The sequence below is a fragment of the Ranitomeya variabilis genome, chromosome 4 (assembly GCF_051348905.1).
Source record: "Ranitomeya variabilis isolate aRanVar5 chromosome 4, aRanVar5.hap1, whole genome shotgun sequence".
In the NCBI taxonomy this organism is placed as follows: domain Eukaryota; kingdom Metazoa; phylum Chordata; class Amphibia; order Anura; family Dendrobatidae; genus Ranitomeya; species Ranitomeya variabilis.
This window is the reverse complement of record NC_135235.1, coordinates 232,110,706-232,137,610: the sequence shown is the minus strand read 5'-3', so window position 1 is coordinate 232,137,610 and position 26,905 is coordinate 232,110,706. Positions and strand designations below refer to the sequence as shown.

The 26,905-nt window shown below is 44.1% G+C and overlaps 1 protein-coding gene across 1 annotated transcript in view; it reads left to right on the top strand.

Annotated features, from left to right (window-relative positions):
• Window positions 1-26,881, top strand: part of LOC143767808 (IgGFc-binding protein-like) — a 39,737-nt gene extending 12,856 nt beyond the window's left edge. Inside the window, exons 2-9 of the mRNA XM_077256329.1 lie at window positions 18,196-19,419; window positions 19,502-19,839; window positions 20,786-21,055; window positions 22,724-23,021; window positions 23,110-23,708; window positions 24,052-24,619; window positions 24,897-25,498; window positions 26,261-26,881. Coding sequence (XP_077112444.1) covers window positions 18,196-19,419; window positions 19,502-19,839; window positions 20,786-21,055; window positions 22,724-23,021; window positions 23,110-23,708; window positions 24,052-24,619; window positions 24,897-25,498; window positions 26,261-26,881 — 4,520 coding nt within the window. The remainder of the gene's footprint in view (window positions 1-18,195; window positions 19,420-19,501; window positions 19,840-20,785; window positions 21,056-22,723; window positions 23,022-23,109; window positions 23,709-24,051; window positions 24,620-24,896; window positions 25,499-26,260) is intronic.
• The last annotated feature ends 24 nt before the right edge of the window (window positions 26,882-26,905 follow it).

Below are 26,905 nucleotides of genomic sequence, written 5' to 3'. Positions count from 1 at the left end.
ATTATTGTATGAGGGTGCAAATAGGGACATAGTTATTCTGTGGGGTGCAAATAGGGGCTTAATTACTGTATGAGGGTGCAAATAGGAACATAATTATTGTTTGGGGGTGCAAATAGGGACATAATTGTTGCATGGGGTGCAAATAGGGACATAATTATTGTACAAGGGTGAAAATAGAGACATAATAATTGTAAGAGGGTTCAAATAGGGGCATAATTATTGTATGAGGGTGAAAATAGGGACACAATTATTGTATGAGGGTGCAAGTAGGGTCATAATTATTGTATGAAGGTGAAAACAGCGACATAATTGTAAGGGGTGCATATAGGGGCATAATTATTGCATGAGGGTGCAAATAGGGACATGATTATTGTATGAGGGTGCAAATAGGGACATAATTATTGTATGGGGGTGCAAATAGGAACATAATTATTGTATGAGGGTGCAAATAGGGACATAGTTATTGTATGGGGGTGAAAAGGGAGAAATAGTTATTGAATGGGTTCATAAAGAGGGACATAAATATTGCATCAAACCGTAAAGTGGAACATTGAAATTAAGTCATGACTTCTGCATGGTGGTAAAAAGGGGCACTGCTACCGTGTGGTGGCATAGAGGGAGCATTATTATGATGTGTAGGTAGAAAGTGTTGGGTGTTATTTGTAGGGAGCCCAAAAAATGGAATATGACAGCGGATGTAATTATAATTTTTTGTATGGGGCATTATTTTGTTTATTTACAATTGGGTTAAAGCAATGAGCCAAACATTTCTGGGTTATGCTCTGCAGAAGCAGGATGTGGATGGAAGAAGTTGTTATGGGGGTCTGTCTCGAATAGAAGAACAGGGGAAAATTATTTCAATCACAGAGAGAATGTCACCAATGAGTTATTGGATTTATCTGTACAGTATACACAAATGGGTTATAGAGATCATGGATAGAGGTTTCTCACTCAGGACCCCCTTTGAGCCCAAGTGGAAACCTGCTAATAATCTCCAGCTCTGACCAACCCTGACCATTCATGTATTTTCTTCTTTATGATCTTGTCACACTGAGGTGGTCTTTGGTAAGGAAGAGGGGTCTCAAACTATCCCTGGAGCTGGGACCCCAACTATTCCTGTCCCGGGGGGTACTCTTAAAAGGTAGAGAGGCCCGAGTCTCTGACCTTACTTAGCTCCTGTAAAAAAACGAATCAGTCCCCTCCCCCACCCTATGAGGCATGAGACAGAAATGAGAGGTAAACCAAACCCAAAGACAAAACAGGGATAACAGAAAACCACCCTCATAGAAAAGCACTAACCAACAAAAGGAAGGAGGATAGGGACTGGGAGGAATAAACTAAATGGGAAAAGGAGATAAACACACATGTACAACAGCAAACTACAGAACGCTACAATTCCAACTCTAAACTTCAACTACTTAGGCTTTAGCATACTGCACAGCTTCTCCTAAGAGCAAGGAAACAGAGCTTTTACAGGCAGGACAGAGAAGGTCTGGCCAGGTTTCATAGGAAGAGTTAATGACCAGATCAAAAGTAGCTGAAATGAAGCTGGATGTTTCTGACCTGCTTAGGAAGGGTCTTTAACCTCTTCAGCACCAAAAGAAACCAAATTAATTTAATATGGGATCCAAACACACAGGCTAAGGGGACGATCTGTGATTCACAGCATGCAGTGATCTTCTACCCCCACTGTAGGCGCCACACCTGCCTGTCTGTGTAGCAGTCATGTCCGGCAGCACCTTCATAACTCATTGAGGGCTCAACTGTCATGTGACTGAGGTCAGTCATGGTGTAGCACCTGGTCTCGCCTCCCGGGGCTCTCATCAGATGGTGGCACTGTCAGTTACCATGCATTCAGGGTCAGCCTTGGGGAGACACTTAGTCATGCCCCTATAGGCTCCACTCGGTCCAGAGCACAGTGGGACCACAATCCACGGTTGCACTAATAGCCTGCACACAAGTGTAACTGTTAGGGTACCGTCACACATTGAAATTTTCATCGCTGCGACGGCACGATCCGTGACGTCGCAGCGTCGTATGAATATCGCTCCAGCGTCGTAGACTGCGGTCACACGTTGCAATCACGGCGCTGGAGCGATGCCGAAGTCCCCGGGTAACCAGGGTAAACATCGGGTAACTAAGCGCAGGGCCGCGCTTAGTAACCCGATGTTTACCCTGGTTACAAGCGTAAACGTAAAAAAACAAACAGTACATACTCACTCGTCGGTGTCCTTCAGGTCCCTTGCCGTCTGCTTCCTGCTCTGAGTGCAGCTGTACAGTGAGAGCAGAGCGCAGCACCGCTGTGATCTGCTCTCACTTTCCGGCCGGCACTCAGAGCAGGAAGCAGACGGCAAGGGACCTGAAGGACACCGACGGGTGAGTATGCACGGTTTGTTTTTTTACGTTTACGCTTGTAACCAGGGTAAACATCGGGTTACTAAGCGCGGCCCTGCGCTTAGTTACCCGATGTTTACCCTGGTTACAAGCGAAGACATCGCTGGATCGCTGTCACACACAACGATCCAGCGATGTCAGCGGGTGATCAAGCGACGAAAGAAAGTTCCAAACGATCTGCTACGACGTACGATTCTCAGCAGGGTGTCTGATCGCAGTAGCGTGTCAGACACAGCGATATCGTAACGATATCGCTAGAACATCACGAATCGTAACGTCGTAGCGATGGAAATTTCAATGTGTGACGGTACCCTAAGTTGAAGCCCAACTCAGCTGTGATGACCCCCCTGATATGAACTGCATTAGCTCCTAATGACTCTTGCAAAGCAAACATCTTACAAATGGGATTGAGAGCAGCTCAGCTATGCTATACAGAAGGTCCCTCTGATACCAGCTGCATTTGCACCTATTGACCCTGTCAAATAAAACATAAGATAGCCGGAATGTAGCACAGCTCAGCTCTGCTATGCAGAAGATCCCACTGATACCAGCTACATTTGCTCCTAATGATCCTGTCTCATTCATGAAAAACCCTGTTAATAAAATATGCCCCAGACTCTCTCATGGCATCCTCATTGGACTGACAACCTTGTTGTAGCAAAACTCAACTATTTTATGTGTGCTCAGCTTTGCTATGCATGCAGGTGAGAGCGGAATCATGCTGTGAAGATCATCCTAAACTCCTAAGGAAATGTGGAGCTTGTAAATAGTAATGACTATAGGTCACGTCATGGATTGCAGTCACTATATTAAAAAATATCAATGGTCACCTCCACCATGTAAATAAAAATTGCCCCTGTTGAGATTCATCTATCTCTATCAGGAAACAAACAGGAGAAAAGAGTGAGAGGCCTGCAGCACTGAGGAGAAGCAGGGTGAAGCTGGGAAATGTAGTTTTAACCAAAAAAAAGCACACAGCCCATTCTGCTCTCAAAGCTGGATTCACAGAGGGGCAGAAGGAGATGAAAAAATACACAAAGGTACAAAAAAGAAACTTTACATTGGATTTATAGTGTATATTAATGATAGTCATGCAGATACCATGCTTTGTAATAATTTTCCATTGTAAGATTAAGCCTTTAAAACAAACAAAAAAATATTGGTTTAATCTAATTTCTATAAGTGAAGCAATGTGACAACCATTTCTGCTTTTACATATGGGGGCAGGTGACATCCTCGATGGTCTGGGTCCAGATATGCGCTTGGTTTTCCACGGGAACCAATGATCGTTCATCTACCCCAACATTTTCTGAAATGTAAAACAATTTGCTGCCATCTTAGATGTGTAGATATGGAGGCATCTACATATTTTTACATGGGGCGTGAAGACTTTTGCAATCCAGTGACAGACAATTCTATAGAGATGTCATAGAAGGATGTGAATTATAAGATCTTTTTCCCTGTCACTTGCTATAAATCGTCATGTTGGTTCTGTGCCAGTCTCCTCACTCTGAGATGAATGTGTCTTTCACAATTGTGCAGGGCGGTGCACCGGACCGGACAGGGCAAATATTTTAATATATGTAAATTAGCTTAAGTGGTTATGATCCGGTAACCTATATAAACACTGCCCGTGCCGAGTAGATCACAGTCCTGGGCTGGAGGAGCAGGTAAGCTTTATCTATGAAGCGATGGAGCATTGTTTTATGCTCAGTAGGCAGATTGGGATTTTAATCAAGAATTAATAAAAAAGTTAAGAAATGTATTTTTAAATTGTAAAGGATAAATAAAAAAAATAAAACAATTTGAGTTCAATTTTAAAAAGTAAGAAGTAGAAAATTATATATATATATATATATAAATATATATATATATATATATATATATATATATACATATATATATGATAAAAATTGTGCAGACGCTTAACATATATTTTTAGCTGAAACTTTTACAATCAATTGTTTACACAGGGTTTAAGGGGTAAGTCTGATTTGGATAATGAATGTCTAAATAGCCTGTATAAAAGCAGCTTTCAATGTTTATGTGGAATTTAGAGCATTTAACGAACATGTCTTTTTCTACAGACCCAACATGTCTTTTTATTTTTATTTTTATATAAGTTGTGTAGTACCCAATTTCACCTCCGGAAGTGCTGTAGGGAAATATAACTCTTTCTGCCAAGTTCTCTCTTAGTTTCGTAACAGATCCATGAATACTTGTATGGAATTTTATGTTTTATTAGTGAAGATTTCTAATACTTAAATATTAAAGTTAGCACTTGGGAGAACAAGGATAGATACAAATTTTCAGGGGACATTTTGCCATAAACCCCCTACTGTCTGCTGACCCATACACAATTAGCTGGCTGCATTAATATAAAAACGTATGTGTCGCCGCCCTGGTGGACTGACGATGATCAGTGTCCCACAGGGCTGATTAGGGGTCGGTTCTTGGGAATAAAATTGCGTAATGAGGCATCCAGGTGAGCGAGACTCTCGAAAATAGCTAATGAGGTTTCACAGAAGGGAAGGCTCTGAGTCACAGATTCTGAAATTATTGCCAAGAAAAGAAGGAAACGGAACGAGGACGAAAAATATCACAGAAGGTATAAGCTTCATAATAATGCTGGAAATGAATGACCATCTATATCTACATAGATGGCACATAAGGAAGAAAAACTGAAGTTAAAAAAAAAATAGAGACAAAATAATAGGCAAGGGAAAAAGCGAAAAAGACACAAAATCAGAGAATGAAACAAAATATCTATGTCCTGTCTCCAAGCCCAGAACATGACATAACTACAATAAAGTAATAAAGTGCAATGTTAAACTTAATTTATGCTTTATCACTGCTTGATTTTAGTAGCATTTTATGTACAAGAATATAAGTACTATAATACTGTTTCCTGTGTACAAGAATATAACTACTATAATATTGCCCTTATATACAAGAATATAACTACTATAATACTGCCCCTATGTACAAAAATATAACTACTATAATACTGCTCCTATGTACAAGAATATAACTACTATAATACTCCCCCTATGTACAAGAATATAACTACTATAATACTGCTCCTATGTACAAGAATATAACTACTATAATACTGCCCCTATGTACAAGAATATAACTACTATAATACTGCCCCTATGTACAAGAATATAACTACTATAATACTGCTCCTATCTACAAGAATATAACTACTATAATACTGCTCCTATGTACAAGAATATAACTACTATAATACTGCTCCTATCTACAAGAATATAACTACTATAATACTGCCTCTATGTATAAGAATATAACTACTATAATACTGCTCCTGTGTACAAGAATATAACTACTATAATACTGTTTCCTGTGTACAAGAATATAACTACTATAATATTGCCCTTATATACAAGAATATAACTACTATAATACTGCCCCTATGTACAAGAATATAAGTACTATAATACTGCTCCTATGTACAAGAATATAACTACTATAATACTGCTCCTATGTACAAGAATATAACTACTATAATACTGCTCCTATGTACAAGAATATAACTGCTATAATACTGCCCTCTATGTACAAGAATATAACTACTATAATACGTGCTTAAGAACACTGATTGTTGCAGGATGCCAATTTATGAAAATAATTGTGTATTTTTTTCACAACCTTCTTTTGTCCTTTCCAGTTCATTAATATTCATGAGTTAATCACTCCTGATAACCCTGTGGCCCCAATAGTAGGATCAGTGTTTAGTGACAGCAGATAAGCTGGGATGTATTGGGAAACAAATTACCTGTCAGCTGCATTAATTATTTGGCTGCGGGGTTATTACATCTCATTATGGCATGTTCCGCCTAGCAGCGGTTGGACTGGTTTTCTACATGACAAGTGTACTCTCTGGTGGCAGGAGGCCAGAATGCATTATAGTCAGACTATTTATTCCTTGTAATTGGCTTCTGCAGAAACTAATCTACAAAACATAAGAAACAGTTGTGATATATACAAATATACGATCAAAACAAACATTTAGTTTTCAGCAAAGACAATGACAATTGAGGTACAAGATTGTGACCCTGAACCTTGGGGTATGCAACAAGGATGCTGACACTCAGGGTACAGGATAATCACAATGACACTCGGGGTACAGGATAATGGTGCTGACACTTTGGGTACAGGATGACACTAATGCTCAGGGTACATTATAATTAGAGATGAGCAAACCTTTCCAGGTTGGGTTCGATTTGCCGAACGATTAGATGTTCACCGAACATGTTCGACGAATGGTTCGACGAACGTACCCAAAGGCCATTAAATTCAATGGGAGATCAAACCAAACATATGCATAACACCTTAGTGGGTAGCAAAAAGCTTCCGAAATAGCTAAAATTGACCCCACAGTAGAAATTTGTAAATGGCACTTCAGCAGTCAGCCATGGGTCATGCATGAGGTATCAGGGTCTGGCACAGTATTTACAGCTTGGAACTGAAGCTTCAATGTGGACCTGGTGGTTAAGAGAGTGGTGTAAGTCTTATCTGGAAGCCCTGATACCTCACGCAACACCTCCAATTTTTATTTTTTATTCCAGCCACACTCAGATGGCAAAAGCATCAGTTTCATACAGTAATATTGGTAGAAAAATGTAAGGAAAGTAACACAGATAGTTGATTGAAAGTAAATGCAGGCCTGCCGTCTGGTAGCACTACTTACACAGGCAACCCAACAGATGAGACCCAACTTGAAGTCTCCACATTTAAAAAAATTGTTTGTATTATCAGCAGCACTACCAACAGCAGGCACAGAAGATACTACAAAGATGGCACAGACTGCAATAACGCAAGATCAATACATAACACTAAAAACTACACCATCGCCTAGTCTACCCGTTCTGCGACTGGGGTGCAAAAGTCATTGGAGATGCATGACTTGTCCATTTTGATGAACGTTAGGTGGTCTGCACTTTCAGGGGACAGTCGGATGCGCTTATTTGTCAGGGCACCACCAGCATCGCTGAAGACACGTTCTGAGAGATGGCTGCAGGGCACGACAAAACATCCAAGTCATGACAGCCGAGCTCAGGCCACTCTTCCATTTTTGAAGACCAAATGCAACAGGATCCAAACCATCCCTGATGTAATTAATATTGATCTCGAGATACTCCTGCACTATCCTCTCCAGTCGTTCACAAAGTGTCAGACTTGTACTCTGTTCTGCTGGTACATGGGCTGGTGTAAAAAATGTGGTAAACTACTCACAGAAATTGCTTATGCAACTTAGGCTGCTGCTGCTAATGTTTTGGCAATGATCCCTTGACAATAACCTGGGTTGGACGTCTACAACTGGGATGCACACAGTGTGCCTCACTGCTGTCTTGGAGAAAACTGCTCTTAAGATTGTCTACATACATGTTTCGATATTCCAGCATGCGCGCATCCCTTTTTTGGGTGGTAGATCTGGCTAAATTTACTCTTGTACCGTGGATCTAACAGAGTACCAACCCAGTAGTCAGCACTATTTCTAACCCATCATACTGAAGATAGTGCAGCAAGAAGGCACTCATGTATCAGGCACTTCCATGAGGTCCAAGTCCATGCTGTGTTGGTGGCGGAGTGACACTGAAGATTGCTTCCTCCATCTCCTCCTGCTAACCACGGACAACAGACAGCGGATCATTATCCTCTTCACCTCCTGACTGTTGTGCGTCCATCACCTCGTCCTCCATTTGGTCCTCGGCTCCTGCATCTTCACTAACAGTTTGTCTGGTACCATGAACCCCCCTTGATCATTGTAAACCACCCTCCCATGGCACCCACCTGTGCAGTGACAGTCTGCAAATTTGAGATATTGTTATCCCTTCCACATCCTCCTCTGCTTCCAACTCTTCTAACTCTTCATCTGGGACCATCACCTCCTCACGCAGACTATTCAAAGTGTGCTCCAGCATGTAGATGACCCATCCATGCAAATTGCACACTTGTGACCAATGCTGGCCGCAGCCAGAGTTGGGGCTGAAGATGCAGTGCTTGTGGTTGCATCACTGTGTGTGGGAAGCCTCAACATAACCTCCTCATTTTCCTCCTCCTCCACCTCTGCATTCCACTGGGTTCACACCAAGTGGGATCTACAAATTCTTTGTCATCTTCTCTGTTCTCACACTCCTCACCCTGAGAGTCACCCTCCTCCTCTTCCTGCCCTGACACCACAGTACAGTCCACGTGCGCCTCTGGTATCTGAGTCTCATTAGGATTTCCTCCACCCTTGGTGGCTAACATCTGGTGATGAGGGTCTGGATTCAGCTCAGACCCTACTTCACCCGGCCCTGGATCCAACATGAAAAATTTTGAGCATTTTGGGCATCGGTGCAGTTGCTTTCCTCCTCTGGATTCTGTGATTCTTCTGGGCAGACCTCTAATGCCCATTGAATAGAATGTGTGAACAGCTATTCAGAATGGCCCATCTGTGGTTCCCCACAGTGAGTTGGGCGTTTGGAAATTTTTGACGTGGGGGAAACAAGGGTGATTGGGGTGCCACCTCTTAGGATTGTACTGTGTGTGATGTTGAGGTGGAGGAAGAAGAGGAGAAGCCACTTGAAACAGCACTTGACATCCATGGAAAGCACATGCTCTTTCTGGCCTCATCTACAAGGCCTACTGCTGTGCGGCTGCCAAAGAAAAGGAGTGGAGTGGCCCGTCCAGTAATAGATGTTGTCAGTGGTCTTTGGATAGGACAAGATGGTGTTTGTTCAGTTGATCTCTTCTTAATATTAACACCTAACCCACGTACACATCAAGTACCAATCCTATTCCCCCATTCTTCCACGATGCCACTTTTCCCCGCTCATGTTGTATGTTCCCTTCTCCTCTTATACTTTGCTGTTTTACAACCTTAGGCCCACAGCTGTCAGTCACCTGTCACTAAATGAACAACTACTATGTATTTTCTTAAATAGTGTGCCTGAACAACACTGTAATACCTAACGATTTTTAAGTGAAAATATGGCCTCTTGATTTGCCATTGAAACACTATTTTAGCACAAACTATTTGGAGTAGGTAATAGGTCCTGCAATACAGTTTTTGCACAATCTACTTCGATGCTGGAAGATCAATTTTACACAGGATAAGTTCACTTTCAGCACCAGCTGTAGCGCAGGAGTGACCTCTCTGCACTGTGACACTGACACAATGGCACCTGCAAAACAAGATGTCCGCTTTTTATATGGCCAGGGACATGTGACTTCAGCGGCCAATCACAGAAGATCTGGTGTCATGTGGATGGTTTATACACCCTGCTTGGCTGCTGGATTCTACATACATACATTAAGGGGGAAAAAAAGGGCGCGCCACTCAGTACCCTCTCCACATGCTCCTCTAACCTCTCCACATGCTCCTGTAACCTCTCCACACCCCCTCCCCTCATCAAACATGTCCACCCATCCTCACCGCTGAGCACCACTATCCTAGCCAAAGAAATACAAAAGCATTAGCAGAAACGTGATGATTTACCAAACTGTGACTGAATTTTGCCGACTTTGAGTAAAAATGCTTGCGAAAGCAAACACAAACCGGAATGTGCTACATTCATGCCGAATTTGAAAATAACAAACGTTTTACGAACAGGTTTGCTCATCTCTACTTATACTAACACTTGGGGTACAGGATAAGGACGCTGACACTTGGGGTGCAGGATAATGACACTGACACTCGGGGTACAGGATAATGACACTGACACTCGGGGTACAAGGTAATGACGCTGACACTGGGGGTACAGGATAATGACACTGACACTCGGGGTACAGGATAATGACACTGACACTTGGGGTACAGGATAATGTCACTGACACTCGGGGTACAGGATAATGACACTGACACTTGGGGTACAGGATAATGACACTGACACTCGGGGTACAGGATAATGACGCTGACACTGGGGGTACAGGATAATGACACTGACACTCGGGGTACAGGATAATGACACTGACACTCGGGGTACAGGATAATGACACTGACACTCGGGGTACAGGATAATGACGCTGACACTGGGGGTACAGGATAATGACACTGACACTCGGGGTACAGGATAATGATGCTCACACTCGGGGTACAGGATAATGACACTGACACTCGGGGTACAGGATAATGTCACTGACACTCGGGGTACAGGATAATGACGCTGACACTCGGGGTACAGGATAAGGACACTAACACTGGGGGTACAGGATAAGGACACTGACACTTGGGGTACAGGATAATAACTGACACTCGGGGTACAGGATAATGACGCTGACACTCGGGGTACAGGATAATGACGCTGACACTCGGGGTACAGGATGATGACGCTGACACTCGGGGTACAGGATAATGGCCCTGACACTCGGGGTACTGGATAATGACACTGACACTCGGGGTACAGGATAATTACACTGACACTCGGGGTACAGGATAATTACACTGACACTCGGGGTACAGGATAATGACTCTGACACTCGGGGTACAGGATAGTGACACTGATACTGGGGTACAGGATAATGACACTGACACTTGGGGTACAGGATAATGACACTGACACTCGGGGTACAGGATAATGACACTGACACTCGGGGTACAGGATAATGACGCTGACACTGGGGGTACAGGATAATGACACTGACACTCGGGGTACAGGATACTGTCACTGACACTCGGGGTACAGGATAATGACGCTGACACTCAGGGTACAGGATAAGGACACTAACACTGGGGGTACAGGATAAGGACACTGACACTTGGGGTACAGGATAATAACTGACACTCGGGGTACAGGATAATGACACTGGCACTTGGGGTACAGGATAATGACGCTGACACTCGGGGTACAGGATAATGTCACTGACACTCGGGGTACAGGATAATGACACTGACACTCGGGGTACAGGATAATGACGCTGACACTGGGGGTACAGGATAATGACACTGACACTCGGGGTACAGGATAATGTCACTGACACTCGGGGTACAGGATAATGACGCTGACACTCGGGGTACAGGATAAGGACACTAACACTGGGGGTACAGGATAAGGACACTGACACTTGGGGTACAGGATAATAACTGACACTCGGGGTACAGGATAATGACACTGGCACTTGGGGTACAGGATAATGACGCTGACACTCGGGGTACAGGATAATGACGCTGACACTCGGGGTACAGGATGATGACGCTGACACTCGGGGTACAGGATAATGGCCCTGACACTCGGGGTACTGGATAATGACACTGACACTCAGGGTACAGGATAATGACACTGACACTTGGGGTACAGGATAATAACTGACACTCGGGGTACAGGATAATGACACTGGCACTTGGGGTACAGGATAATGACGCTGACACTCGGGGTACAGGATAATTACACTGACACTCGGGGTACAGGATAATTACACTGACACTCGGGGTACAGGATAATGTCACTGACACTCGGGGTACAGGATAATGACACTGACACTCGGGGTACAGGATAATGACGCTGACACTGGGGGTACAGGATAATGACACTGACACTCGGGGTACAGGATAATGTCACTGACACTCGGGGTACAGGATAATGACGCTGACACTGGGGGTACAGGATAATGACACTGACACTCGGGGTACAGGATAATGTCATTGACACTCGGGGTACAGGATAATGACACTGACACTCGGGGTACAGGATAATGACGCTGACACTGGGGGTACAGGATAATGACACTGACACTCGGGGTACAGGATAATGTCACTGACACTCGGGGTACAGGATAATGACGCTGACACTCGGGGTACAGGATAAGGACACTAACACTGGGGGTACAGGATAAGGACACTGACACTTGGGGTACAGGATAATAACTGACACTCGGGGTACAGGATAATGACACTGGCACTTGGGGTACAGGATAATGACGCTGACACTCGGGGTACAGGATAATGACGCTGACACTCGGGGTACAGGATGATGACGCTGACACTCGGGGTACAGGATAATGGCCCTGACACTCAGGGTACTGGATAATGACACTGACACTCGGGGTACAGGATAATTACACTGACACTCGGGGTACAGGATAATTACACTGACACTCGGGGTACAGGATAATGACTCTGACACTCGGGGTACAGGATAATGACACTGACACTTGGGGTACAGGATAATGACACTGACACTCGGGGTACAGGATAATGACACTGACACTCGGGGTACAGGATAATGACGCTGACACTGGGGGTACAGGATAATGACACTGACACTCGAGGTACAGGATAATGTCAATGACACTCGGGGTACAGGATAATGACGCTGACACTCGGGGTACAGGATAAGGACACTAACACTGGGGGTACAGGATAAGGACACTGACACTTGGGGTACAGGATAATAACTGACACTCTGGGTACAGGATAATGACACTGGCACTTGGGGTACAGGATAATGACGCTGACACTCGGGGTACAGGATAATGACGCTGACACTCGGGGTACAGGATAATGACGCTGACACTCGGGGTACAGGATAATGGCCCTGACACTCGGGGTACTGGATAATGACACTGACACTCGGGGTACAGGATAATTACACTGACACTCGGGGTACAGGATAATTACACTGACACTCGGGGTACAGGATAGTGACACTGATACTGGGGTACAGGATAATGACACTGACACTTGGGGTACAGGATAATGACACTGACACTCGGGGTACAGGATAATGACACTGACACTCGGGGTACAGGATAATGGCACTGACACTCAGGGTACAGGATAATGACACTGACACCTCGGGGTACAGGATAATGACGCTGACACTCGGGGTACAGGATAATGACGCTGACACTCGGGGTACAGGATAATGACACTGACACTCGGGATACAGGATAATGGCACTGACACTCGGGGTACAGGATACTGGCACTGACACTCGGGTACGGGATAATGACACTGACACTCGGGGTACAGGATAATGGCACTGACACTCGGGGTACGGGATATTGGCACTGACACTCGGGGTACGGGATAATGACGCTGACACTCGGGGTACTGGATTATGACACTGACACTCGGGGTACTGGATAATGACACTGACACTCGGGGTACAGGATAATGACACTCACACTCGGGGTACAGGATAATGACACTGACACTCGGGGTACAGGATAATGACACTCACACTCGGGGTACAGGATAATGACACTGACACTCGGGGTACAGGATAATGACGCTGACATTCGGGGTACAGGATAATGATGCTGACACTGGGGGTACAGGATAATGTCGCTGACACATGGGGTACAGGATAATGGCGCTGACACTAGGGGTACAGGATAATGTCAATGACACTCGGGGTACAGGATAATGACGCTGACACTCGGGGTACAGGATAAGGACACTAACACTGGGGGTACAGGATAAGGACACTGACACTTGGGGTACAGGATAATAACTGACACTCTGGGTACAGGATAATGACACTGGCACTTGGGGTACAGGATAATGACGCTGACACTCGGGGTACAGGATAATGACGCTGACACTCGGGGTACAGGATGATGACGCTGACACTCGGGGTACAGGATAATGGCCCTGACACTCGGGGTACTGGATAATGACACTGACACTCGGGGTACAGGATAATTACACTGACACTCGGGGTACAGGATAATTACACTGACACTCGGGGTACAGGATAGTGACACTGATACTGGGGTACAGGATAATGACACTGACACTTGGGGTACAGGATAATGACACTGACACTCGGGGTACAGGATAATGACACTGACACTCGGGGTACAGGATAATGGCACTGACACTCAGGGTACAGGATAATGACACTGACACTCGGGGTACAGGATAATGACGCTGACACTCGGGGTACAGGATAATGACGCTGACACTCGGGGTACAGGATAATGACACTGACACTCGGGATACAGGATAATGGCACTGACACTCGGGGTACAGGATACTGGCACTGACACTCGGGTACGGGATAATGACACTGACACTCGGGGTACAGGATAATGGCACTGACACTCGGGGTACGGGATATTGGCACTGACACTCGGGGTACGGGATAATGACGCTGACACTCGGGGTACTGGATTATGACACTGACACTCGGGGTACTGGATAATGACACTGACACTCGGGGTACAGGATAATGACACTCACACTCGGGGTACAGGATAATGACACTGACACTCGGGGTACAGGATAATGACACTCACACTCGGGGTACAGGATAATGACACTGACACTCGGGGTACAGGATAATGACGCTGACATTCGGGGTACAGGATAATGATGCTGACACTGGGGGTACAGGATAATGTCGCTGACACATGGGGTACAGGATAATGGCGCTGACACTAGGGGTACAGGATGATGAGAGTGACACTCCGGGTACGGGATAATGACGCTGACACTCGGGGTACAAGATAATGACGCTCACACTCTGGGTACAGGATAATGGCAATGACACTTGGGGTACAGGATAATGACACTGACACTGGGGATACAGGATAATGACACTGGGGTACAGGATGATGACGTTGGCACTCGGGGTACGGGATAATGGCACTGACACTCGGGGTACGGGATAATGATGCTGACACTCGGGGTACAGGATAATGACACTGACACTCGGGGTACAGGATAATGACGCTGACACTCGGGGTACGGGATAATGGCACTGACACTTGGGGTACAGGATAATGACACTGACACTTGGGGTACAGGATAATGGCACTGACACTCGGAGTACAGGATAATGACGCTGACACTCGGAGTACAGGATAATGGCACTGACACTCGGAGTACAGGATAATGACGCTGACACTCGGGGTACGGGATAATGGCACTGACACTTGGGGTACAGGATAATGACACTGACACTTGGGGTACAGGATAATGACACTGATACTCGGGGTACAGAATAATGATGCTGACACTCGGGGTACAGGATAATGGCGCTGACACTAGGGGTGCAGGATAATGACACTGATACTCGGGGTACAGAATAATGACGCTGACACTCGGGGTACAGGATAATGATGCTGACACTCAGGGTACAGGATAATGGCGCTGACACTCGGGGTACAGGATAATGGCGCTGACACTAGGGGTACAGGATAATGACGCTGACACTCGGGGTACAGGATAATGGCGCTGACACTCGGGGTACAGGATAATGGCGCTGACACTTGGGGTACAGGATAATGACGCTGACACTCGGGGTACAGGATAATGGCGCTGACACTCGGGGTACAGGATAATGGCGCTGACACTTGGGGTACAGGATAATGACACTGACACTGGGGGTACAGGATAATGACACTGACACTCAGGGTACAGGATAATGACACTGACACTCGGGGCACAGGATAATGACACTGACACTCGGGGTACAGGATAATGACACTGACACTCGGGGTACAGGATAATGACACTGACACTGGGGGTACAGGATAATGACACTGACACTTGGGGTGCAGGATAATGACACTGACACTTGGGGTACAGGATAGTGACACTGACACTTGGGGTACGGGATAATGACGCTGACACTCGGGGTACAGGATAATGGCACTGACACTCGGGGTGCAGGATAATGACACTGACACTCGGGGTACAGGATAATGACACTGACACTCGGGGTACAGGATAATGACACTGACACTGGGGGTACAGGATAATGACACTGACCCTCGGGGTACAGGATAATGACACTGACACTCGGGGTACAGGATAATGATGCTCACACTCGGGGTACAGGATAATGACACTGACACTTGGGGTACAGGATAATGACACTGACACTCGGGGTACAGGATAATGGCACTGACACTCGGGGTGCAGGATAATGACACTGACACTCGGGGTACAGGATAATGACACTGACACTCGGGGTACAGGATAATGACACTGACACTGGGGGTACAGGATAATGACACTGACCCTCGGGGTACAGGATAATGGCACTGACACTCGGGGTACAGGATAATGATGCTCACACTCGGGGTACAGGATAATGACGCTGACACTCGGGGGGTACAGGATAATGGCACTGACACTCGGGGTACAGGATAATGACACTGACACTCGGGGTACAGGATAATGACGCTGACACTCGGGGTACAGGATAATGGCGCTGACACTAGGGGTGCAGGATAATGGCACTGACACTAGGGGTACAGGATAATGGCGCTGACACTCGGGGTACAGGATAATGGCGCTGACACTCGGGGTACAGGATAATGGCGCTGACACTAGGGGTGCAGGATAATGACGCCGACACTCGGGGTACAGGATAATGACACTGACACTCGGGGCACAGGATAATGACACTGACACTCGGGGTACAGGATAATGACACTGACACTCGGGGTACAGGATAATGACGCTGACACTGGGGGTACAGGATAATGACACTGACTCTTGGGGTACAGGATAATGGCACTGACACTCGGGGCACAGGATAATGACACTGACACTCGGGGTACAGGATAATGACACTGACACTCGGGGTACAGGATAATGACGCTGACACTCGGGGTACAGGATAATGGCGCTGACACTAGGGTTACAAGACAGGTGTGTTACTTATTTCTGGTTTGCCTTTTAATGTACATTAATATTTCTTTCTCTCCTTTTCTTTTTTAGATATGGGGGCCCTCTGGATTGTTCACTTTTGCTTGTGGGGTGCATTATTTTGTGGTAAGATCTAGAATAACAATTAATATATTAACATTAAAATAACTTAGTAACCAAAATGATTGGAAGAAAATATTTTACTAATATCCTATAATTTCTTGGCTATATATCTTCTAATCTATTGTAATGTAATAACTGTGCCTGACACTAGATGGCACTGTGGAGGATTGTATGTCCATAACTCATGGCTAGATTCTTCCTTAGAGCACACCATGTGGCGAAAGGAGGAATTACAGGCCATTGTTTGGAAATATTTATAAATATATATATATATATATATACATATATATATTACTGTAAATGGTTTCATCTTTTTCCTTTCTGTCCGTGCCTCCCTTCTTTCTATGGACATGTAGCTTTATTGCCACAATTAATAAAAACTGCAATTTTGCACCTGGGTCTGAAAGTTTTGGTAGCGTAAGATGCGCCCGATTCATTAAAGGGTTATTCCCATCTTCTTAGATGAGTGTTGAATGAATGAATCATTTTTCCAATTTACTGTTAATGAAAATTTTAAGCCTTTTTTGAGATATTAACATTTCTTTTTCTTTTCTTTACATCTTGTAAACACTACCTTGAAGCTGGCCGGGATTAGCAGCGATCCTGGTCAGCTTCAAAACAGCGCTTACAATCTTAGTAGATAAGAGCTTGTAAGCAGTTGGCACTTTTGGCCACTGCTGCTAGGCAGCAGTGGTGGTCAGTCTCCTAGGAAACAATCTGTACACAAAAGGAAAGTGTCAATAATTTAATAAACAGCAAACTGCAAAAAGTCATATCCATCTAGGAAGATGATAACAATAAGGCTTTAAGAGGCACCCTTGCCACTTCTTTTAGTTGCTGTCTGCCTGAAATGGACTTGGTAGGAACTTTAGTCCAATTCTGTTTTAATTTACTCCATTTTTCCGGCCTGAGGTTGGCTAAATTTGTTGACCATTGCCGGCTATGCTCACTTCACTTCCCGGCTAAGCTAAATGTGTTGACATCCACTTGAAATCCAAAGTGTGTTGCGAAACGTCGCACTTTACATGACCAAATAAAGTTTTATTTTTTACATTTTTGCTTTCCAGATTTCGGAAGGGCGTTTCTGCTCGGAGATGAGTTTATCACAACTTTTATGCAGAATGGACCCCCAAACGTAAGTAACCAAAACAAAGATCTCAGGATAAGTGGCACCAAGGACAAGACCAACGTTACGATTCAAGACCTAGGGGGATCTTACATGAAAACCATTAGTGTTGGAAGTAAAACAACAGTCTCCGTGACTCTGCCCGAGTCCGTGGAGATTAGGGGGAATGTGAATTTCAAGAACGTGATCTATGTGACCTCTGACGCACCCATCAGCATCCTTTCACTGAACTCCAGGTACCAAAGTGCAGAGACTTCAGTTGTGTACCCACTGTCCTCACTGGGAACGGAATATTACTTAGTAACACCAAAAACTGGGGCTTCGGGAACTTCGAAGGTTTTTGCAGTTATGGCAGGAAAGGAAGACGCCTCCATTGAAATTCACACCAAAGGTTCGGTCCAAGTCAATGGTCAAAGGCATGCAGCTAACAGCATCTTCACCATTAATCTTGAAGCATTACATGGAGTCCAAGTGTTGAGTTCTGATGATCTGACAGGTTCTCAGTTGATTTCTACAAAACCTGTGGCTGTGTTGTCTGGACACACATGTGCCCAAAAGAATACCAAGTGTAATCACGTCTACGAGCAACTTCAACCAGTCTCAAGCTGGAGAAAGCAATTTTTTGTCGTCCCACTCTCTTTTCAGCAGAACACAGACTTGGTTTATGTAGTTGCAGCCGGAAAAACTGAAGTCAACTACTTTCTTGATGCAAGCGAAAAAAAAGAAAACATGGTGGCCGGCCAAGTTTTGGAAATAGAAATATCAAAGACGCCGTTGAAAATTGAAGCAAGTAATCCTGTACAAGTCACCTTCTTCAACACTGGTGGAAGAGGCAAGAGGTTCGAGTATGACCCATTTATGATGAATATCATGGACCGTGACAGTTATTGCAGCTCTTACTACTTGTACGGCCAACGTGGCATTGATAACTATGCCATCATCATAGCAGAGAGATCCTCAATCGCAGATATTAGATTTGATGGAAGGACCATCCAGAATCTAAAATGGGCAGAAATCCCTGGAACGGACTTCAGTTGGCTTGAACACAACTTTGGAAACAGTCTGACATCTCACAGAGTCGAACATCCCAGCAAAGCGTTTGGTCTACAAAGTGTTGGCATTGGGTCAACCTTTAGTTATGGCTCTTCTGGAACATGTGTAAAAGGTAAAAATATTTATTTCTTTTTAGAGCTTTTACTTTTCAAAGTCACGAGATTTACAACATTTTACTTTATTTGTTCACCTAGAATCGGGACCATCCTGTCGAAATACCTTGTGTCTTCCACGCCAAGTTTGCATCATGGAGAACAGAAAACCAAAATGTGTCAAACCACAAGTGGACTTGTGCTGGGCTTCAGGAGATCCACATTTCCGTACTTGGGACAAAAAATACTTTGATTTCATGGGCACATGCATGTACAACTTTGCAATGGTGTGCGGAGATGTCGGAGACCTTCCGAAGTTTACTGTTCGAATAAAGAACGATAATCGAGGCAATGTGCGAGTTTCCTACGTCGGCCAGGTCACCATGATTTCTGATCCTCACACCATTACAATAAGGAAAGGAGAATTTGGTCGCGTAAGGGTGAGTGGTGAATATTATTCAACCCTTTGTATTGCTCGCTCCGAAAGTGGTTTCTTGTGTAAATGTTATTCCATGGCATCAATGCCTCAAGTATGTAGAGAGCCCAAGAACAAATTGGGTCCATCAGGATGTCTCTTTTATGAGCAGCCTAAAACTTTCCTCTACCTAATTTGGAGTATAGTGGCTGCCAAGATGGCAACAATCCCCGGCACATAGAACATTTCCATCTTTTTGCTATGCCCTTGTCCATGCATCTGTCATGATCCCAACCCCATTGATTCCCATAACTCAATATCCGAATCTGCCAGAGATGCTGAAAGAGAAACAAGGTTGTCATGATCCAGACCGGGTTTTGAGTCTTGTCTTCCCTTTTCCCGCTCTGATCATGTCAAGGGGTTAACTTTTCTCAGCCTCAGTCTGGTCTCAGGGTTGCTACTTATCTCCTTTGCATCCTGCAGACAGTGTCAGTTATAGCTTCTGCCTACGGCGTGACTCTGGTTATATCCTGATTCGTCCTGCTGCGATTCCTGACTGTTCCGGTGTCTGTTCATTCCCCTTCCCCCATTCCGACTGGGTGTTTTCCCTTCATGTTTGGACTCTCTGGTACTTGACTCGGCTTTGTCTCTGACCTGACTCTGTCTTTTGCTCCTGGTACTTCTGCTTCCATCTGGTATTGACCCTCTGGCGCGTCTCTGACTCTGAGTTGATATTACCCTTTGTACTACTTTACTCTCCTGGTTTTGACACAGCTTCTTTGACTACCCTGTTGCCACCTGGTGGTGTCCTCGCTACAGTGTTGCAGATCTGCTCTGGCAAGTGTTGCAGTCTTCCCTCCACTCTACTGCCATCTAGTGGAGCGTGCATCTACCTGCATAGCTGCAGCGTGACAGGTAAAACATATCAGAACATTATCCAACTTTCCAAACATTTTATCTAATTTTCCCAGGTGGATAATGCTCTTAGACAACTCCCCATTGTACTGTTGAATGGGACGTTGGTGCTTTTCCAGAGTGGTAACACGGTGGTGGTGCAGCTGGGGAACGATATGCAGCTGTTATATGACTGGAACCATTATCTGCTGATGGAACTTACTAGACGTTACGCTGGGAAAATGTGCGGTATGTGTGGGAACTATAACCAGGATCCAACTGATGACTTCCAAACACCCGAGAAAACGTTGGCTCCGAATGCCATTGCTTTTGGTGCCAGCTGGACGGTAAGTAGATTTTTATGTGATTTTCTTGATGTGATCTGTTTTTGTGGTTTTCCATCACACTTAGTTTCCAATCTGGGGCTCCCCAACTGGTGCAAAGCTATAAGAGACCAAGGACCTTTTTATTCTTGACGTTATTGATTATTGCAAATATTTAGTCTTTTGCCTTCAACTCTGCTTCTTTTTGTCTTTCAATTGTTTTTCTGACATTTTGCCTCAACACCAAGACGAAACGTAAAATAAACTGGACTCAACTGAGTTTTTTACTTAACATTTAGAGATAGGTAGGATACCTCTGAGTCTTGACCAATAAGAGCCCGCTTTGTAGCAGAAATGTGTTTCCAGTCTGCAAAAACTGGGCACCTTTTTCCCCTGAGCGTCAAAAAAATTTGATGTGATTTTCTTTTTAAGCTGGAAGGACTTATACAGATTTTTATACCTGTATTTATCACCCTATTACTATTCGCAGCTAATGTCTATATATAGGATTTATGGTCTTTAGACATTTATCACTTATAATCTTAAAGATTATTACTATTATTTATTTATATAGCACCATTGTGTACCAGATATATTATGATCATCTAATGTGTCCATAAAAAAAGTTAGTTATCTGTAATTTTTTTAAGAAGTTTTCCAGGAAAAATAAATTACAGTTGGCAACTCTGGATGCTCCTCCCATGAAGAACCTCCAGATTATCTTTGCTGATTGCTAAGCATTCAATATACAGGAAAGAAATAAATCTTGATGGTTCTCGGTCTTGGAATCATCATTAGAGGACAAAGCCTTCCCTCATTTATGTATTTCATCATTTATGTTTACCTACTGCATAAATCACTGATTATAATAACTTATTACCAATAAGAGCTCCCCTGTAGCAAGGGAGCCTCTCCCATGAAGAACCTTCAGATTATTCTTTGGTGGTTACTAAGCACCCAACAAACAGAAAAAAAATTATAGTTTTTTCCCCTATAATCTAGAACTGTTCCTCCACATAGCTCTTAGTCTTGTCTTATTAATGACATAAAATAGCTCTTCTTGTATAAAGATTGCCCCTCCCATGAACCTCCAGATTATCTTTTGGTGATTGATAAGTACGCAGCATACAAGAAAAAAACTTATTGTTTGATACCCTATAATCTAGAACTGTTCTTTAAATGGCTTGTTAACAACCCCCTGTCCAATTAGAGCTCTGCTTGTAGCAAAATTGCTCCACCCACAAAGAACCTCCACATTATTAGGACTCGATACCCTATAATCTAGACCTGTTGTTTAAATGGCTCGTTTATAACCCTTTGTCCAATTAGAGCTCTGCTTGTAGTAAAATTGCTCCTCCCCTGAAGAACCTCCACATTATTAGGGCTTGATACCCTATAATCTAGAACTGTTCTTTAAATGGCTCGTTAATAACCCTTTGTCCAACTAGAGCTCTGCTTGAAGAAAAATTGCCTCTCCCATGAAGAACCTCCTCATTTTTAGAGCTTGATGTCATATAATCCAGAACTGGGCTCTTGGTGTTAGCACTAGAAGACAAGCCCTTCTCTTGTATATGCACATCATCTTTTATGGCAAAGTAACGCATAAACCACTGATTATAATAACTTGTTAGTGAGCTATTACATCTACGTATTGGGTAAAGGTCTGTTCTTCTTCATTCTTCATACCTGTAGGTGGAAGACAACACAGTTTGCTGGAATGACTGCCGTGGTCCTTGTTTGAGTTGTCCTCCAAACTCTGCTGCGAAGTACTCATCCGTTGACTACTGTGGACTCATCAGTAAAGATGATGGTCCTTTCAGTGACTGCCACACTGTTGTTGACCCCAAGATGTACCTTGAAAACTGTGTCTTTGATGTATGCGTCAATGGTGGCTTCAAAAAGATTCTCTGTGATGCCGTCCAAGCTTATGCTGAAACTTGCCAACGTGCAGAAGTGGCTATTAAGGATTGGCGACAGGTTGCTGGATGTCGTAAGTGCAGAACGCATAGACATAAGGTTAATTTCCAAAACTGAAAGATGTATTTTTGTAAATTGGAATGTTTTCATTATTCTTTCAGCCTTGCAGTGTCCAAGCGACAGTTCCTACCAGCTATGCGGGAAGGGCTGCCCAGCCACCTGTGAAGATAAAGAAGGTCTATCTGACTGCTTACAGCCATGTGTAGAGACCTGCCAATGTAACCCAGGATTTGTTTTAAGTGAGGGGAAATGTATACCCAAATCAAATTGTGGATGTTCACATAATGGATTCACGTATGCCGCCAACGAGGCTTTCTGGAACGATAACACATGCCAACAAAGGTGCGTGTGCAATGAGAAAACCCTAAAAGTTGAATGCAAAAACAGTCCATGTGGGCCCCAAGAAGAATGTGCCGTGAAAAACGGAATCCTGAATTGCTATCCCCGATCCTATGGTGTGTGTACGGCCTCTGGCGACCCACATTACATTTCCTTCGATGGAAGAAAGTTTGACTTCCAAGGTACTTGTGTGTACCAACTCACCGCATTGTGTGACAAGACTCGTGGACTAACAGATTTCGAGATCTGGGTTAGAAATCAAAATCGAGGAAATGTAAGAGTCTCCTACACAACAGGGATTCACATCAAAGCCTACGGCCTGGAGATTGAAGCCAGTAGACAGCATCCAAATAAAGTTATGGTAAGCATGAGCACATAACATGAGAAATGTATTCAAACATATCTTCAAGAAAAATAAAAGGTCAAGGACCACCAAAATAATCAAAAAGTGATCCCACCTAAAGAACTGCCATCTTGAAAAACAATTTGAAATTAATGAGATTTAGAATAACTTAACTTTTCAGTCTATTATTGTTTTAAAAAATATATTTTTAAACCAAATATTTGTGAATACAAATTCTTAGAACTTCCACTGATGAACCATGAAAATTGGACCCAAATCACTAAATATTCAAATTTTAATTTAAAGATTTGTGTTACGATCCTGATTCCTTTTTTTCTTCACTTTTTTTTTCCTTTTGCAGATTAACAAGACACTTATAAATTTGCCGTTTAGATTCCCCAATGGCCAACTTTCCATCTATCGCAACCCTAGTGCGGCCGTCTTCATTTTTGGCTCTGGTATTAAGGTCACCTTTGATTATAATAGTATTGTCAGGGTTGCCGTCCCCGGCACTTATGCCAATGCTTTGTGTGGCCTTTGTGGAAATTTTAATGGACTTCCCGGTGATGACTTAACACCCAAAGATGGAACAAGGCCAGTCGACCCCACTACATTTGGTAAGAGCTGGAAGGTTAAGGACGTACATAGATGTAGAGATGATGGAGGTGCCGTCTGTCCTGAATTGTCATCCATAGAGAAGAGGCAGAAAGATGGAGGCAGTGAATGTGGCCTCCTAGTGAGTCCTAATGGGCCATTCCGGGATTGTCACTCTCTGGTGGATCCCCAGCCTTTCTTCGAGAGCTGTGTATATGATTACTGCGTTCTGCAGAAGCGTCAGACTGTCTTCTGTTCCGTGATGACCTCCTATGTTATGGCGTGCCAAGAAGCAGGAGGGAACGTACATCCATGGCGGAGTCAAAACTTCTGTTGTAAGTGATTTTTGTTTTTTCCAACGATATTTTATTTTTGTTCTCTTGATATTTTTATGGTTAATGCTACATATGGGCTCACCCTACATCATGTGCATGTAATCGAGGTCAGGTGCGGAGTCATTATACAGTCAGTCTTGAAACTGAACAAGAGTAGAAATAATGCTGGATAGATAGATAATATATAGATAATAGATCGATAATATATAGATAATAGATAGAAATACATAGATTTGGATGGATACGCAGTGCCATGATGCTTTGCCTTGTCTTGCAGCATTCTCTTGCCCCGCTCACAGCAGTTATGAGGTCTGCGCTGACTCCTGTCCTGCCACCTGTAATGGTCTCTCCAGCCCAGAAGGTTGTGATGGGAATTGCACGGAGGGTTGCGCATGCAATAACGGATTCCTTCTCAGTGGCGGACAGTGCGTCCCTATCTCCGAGTGTGGATGCAATCACAATGGAGTCTACTATTCTGTTGGTGAGAGCGTTTTTGTTGGGGATTCATGTTCCCAAAAATGTTCCTGTGCTGAAGGTGGGATCATGACCTGCACCCCATCACACTGCTCCCCCAATGACGAATGCAAGATACAGGATGGAGTTCTCGGCTGCTTCCCGAGAGGTTCGGTCACTTGCACAGCCACAGGGTTTTCACATTACAGGACTTTCAACAATAAATCTTATGACTTTGGTGGACGTTGCTCCTACGTGTTGGCTCAGAGCTGTGGAGAAAACATGGTGAGAGGTAATCTGAAAACGTTCCAGGTGACCATAAAACACGAGAAGGAAGATTCCAGTCCCGGACAAATCACAGGCATCACTATCGAAGCATATCAAAAGAGCCTGACCCTGAACCAGAAGGAAAAAGGCATCATTCAGGTAACAAGAAGAATGCCATGTCCTTGTTCTACTTGTTTTAGAATCTTTATGGGATGCTGTACTCTAATAACTTTCCATTGTGAAAGTCGCCTGATCATTAGCTATTTAGTGGATCTCCAACAGCCAGGATCTCTAGTGATCAACTGCAATCATTAAGGAAACCTGCAAGTGATGAATTCTCCTGCAGTGCCTCCACAGGAGAAATTAGGTATTATACAGTTCAATGTAATGCAAGATCCTAAAGTGTAGGACACCCCCCCTTTCTGACTAAATCGAGGAACACCCCATTGTTGACTCCTCACAGAAACTGATTATTTTTCTAGATTTTCTTAAAGCTGCCAAAATACTTTCATATAAAAAGAGAAAACATGTTTATGAAAGTTTGAGGGTACATCATGTATCACAGTCCAGAGCTGCATTCATCGTTCTGTGAGTCTCTGAGCTCAAATCTGACAACATTCCCTGCTTGTTCGGCATCTGCACAGACCTTCCCATGCTGATCTGCCCAGTAGGATGCAGAGCCGTAAAACCCGGCACAGGGGTAGAGCTTAACTCAGCTCAGATGAGCTCAAGAATACTTTTTAAGGGGGTCGGGCAGTAATTGACTGGTTCCAGTAGCCACCAGCAGAAAAGTAACTTCGGTTCTGGAGCTTAGGTTGAGTGCAAGGATGAGAGTGGAAATACTTATGGGTAATTTGGACATATAAATGGGTTGATGGTGACTTTTCTGAATGAATTTATGTATTTTTGGATTCTTCCTAGGTCGATGGGGTGACCTCCAAGCTCCCCGTTACACTGCTGTCCGGGAAGATAAGAGCAGAGATTTTCGGTCTAGGTGTTATCATCAAGACTGATTTTGAACTTACTGTCAAATACGACCTCCAGTCCCGTCTTTCTGTTACTGTGCCTAATAACTACATGGATGGTACGTGCGGACTATGTGGTAGCTACAACAGATATGCTGGAGATGATGCCGGCACCACCTCAGAGGAAATCAATGCCTTTGGAAACAAATGGAAAGCGCTCGGAGAACCAGAACACACATGCGATGGATGTGGCGGCAGTGACAACCCTTGCCCATCATGCCAAGAGGAAAAGAAGAAAATATTTTTACAAACTATCAATTGTGGCATCATTAGTGACCCAACCGGTCCATTTGCAAAGTGTCACTCCAAGGTCAACCCCGAATCTTATGTTAATGACTGTGTTTCCAACCTGTGCCAGACCAATGGAGAAGACAGCGGCGTTTTGTGCCACAGTGTCGCCGTTTATGCTGATGCATGCAAGCACGAAGGGGTCAAAGATATAACCTGGAGGACAGGAGATTTTTGCCGTAAGTTTATAGTCGTAAAACTATTGGATAAAGCTAAGCTATATCTGTAACATAGACCCAACTTATAGTGAGTG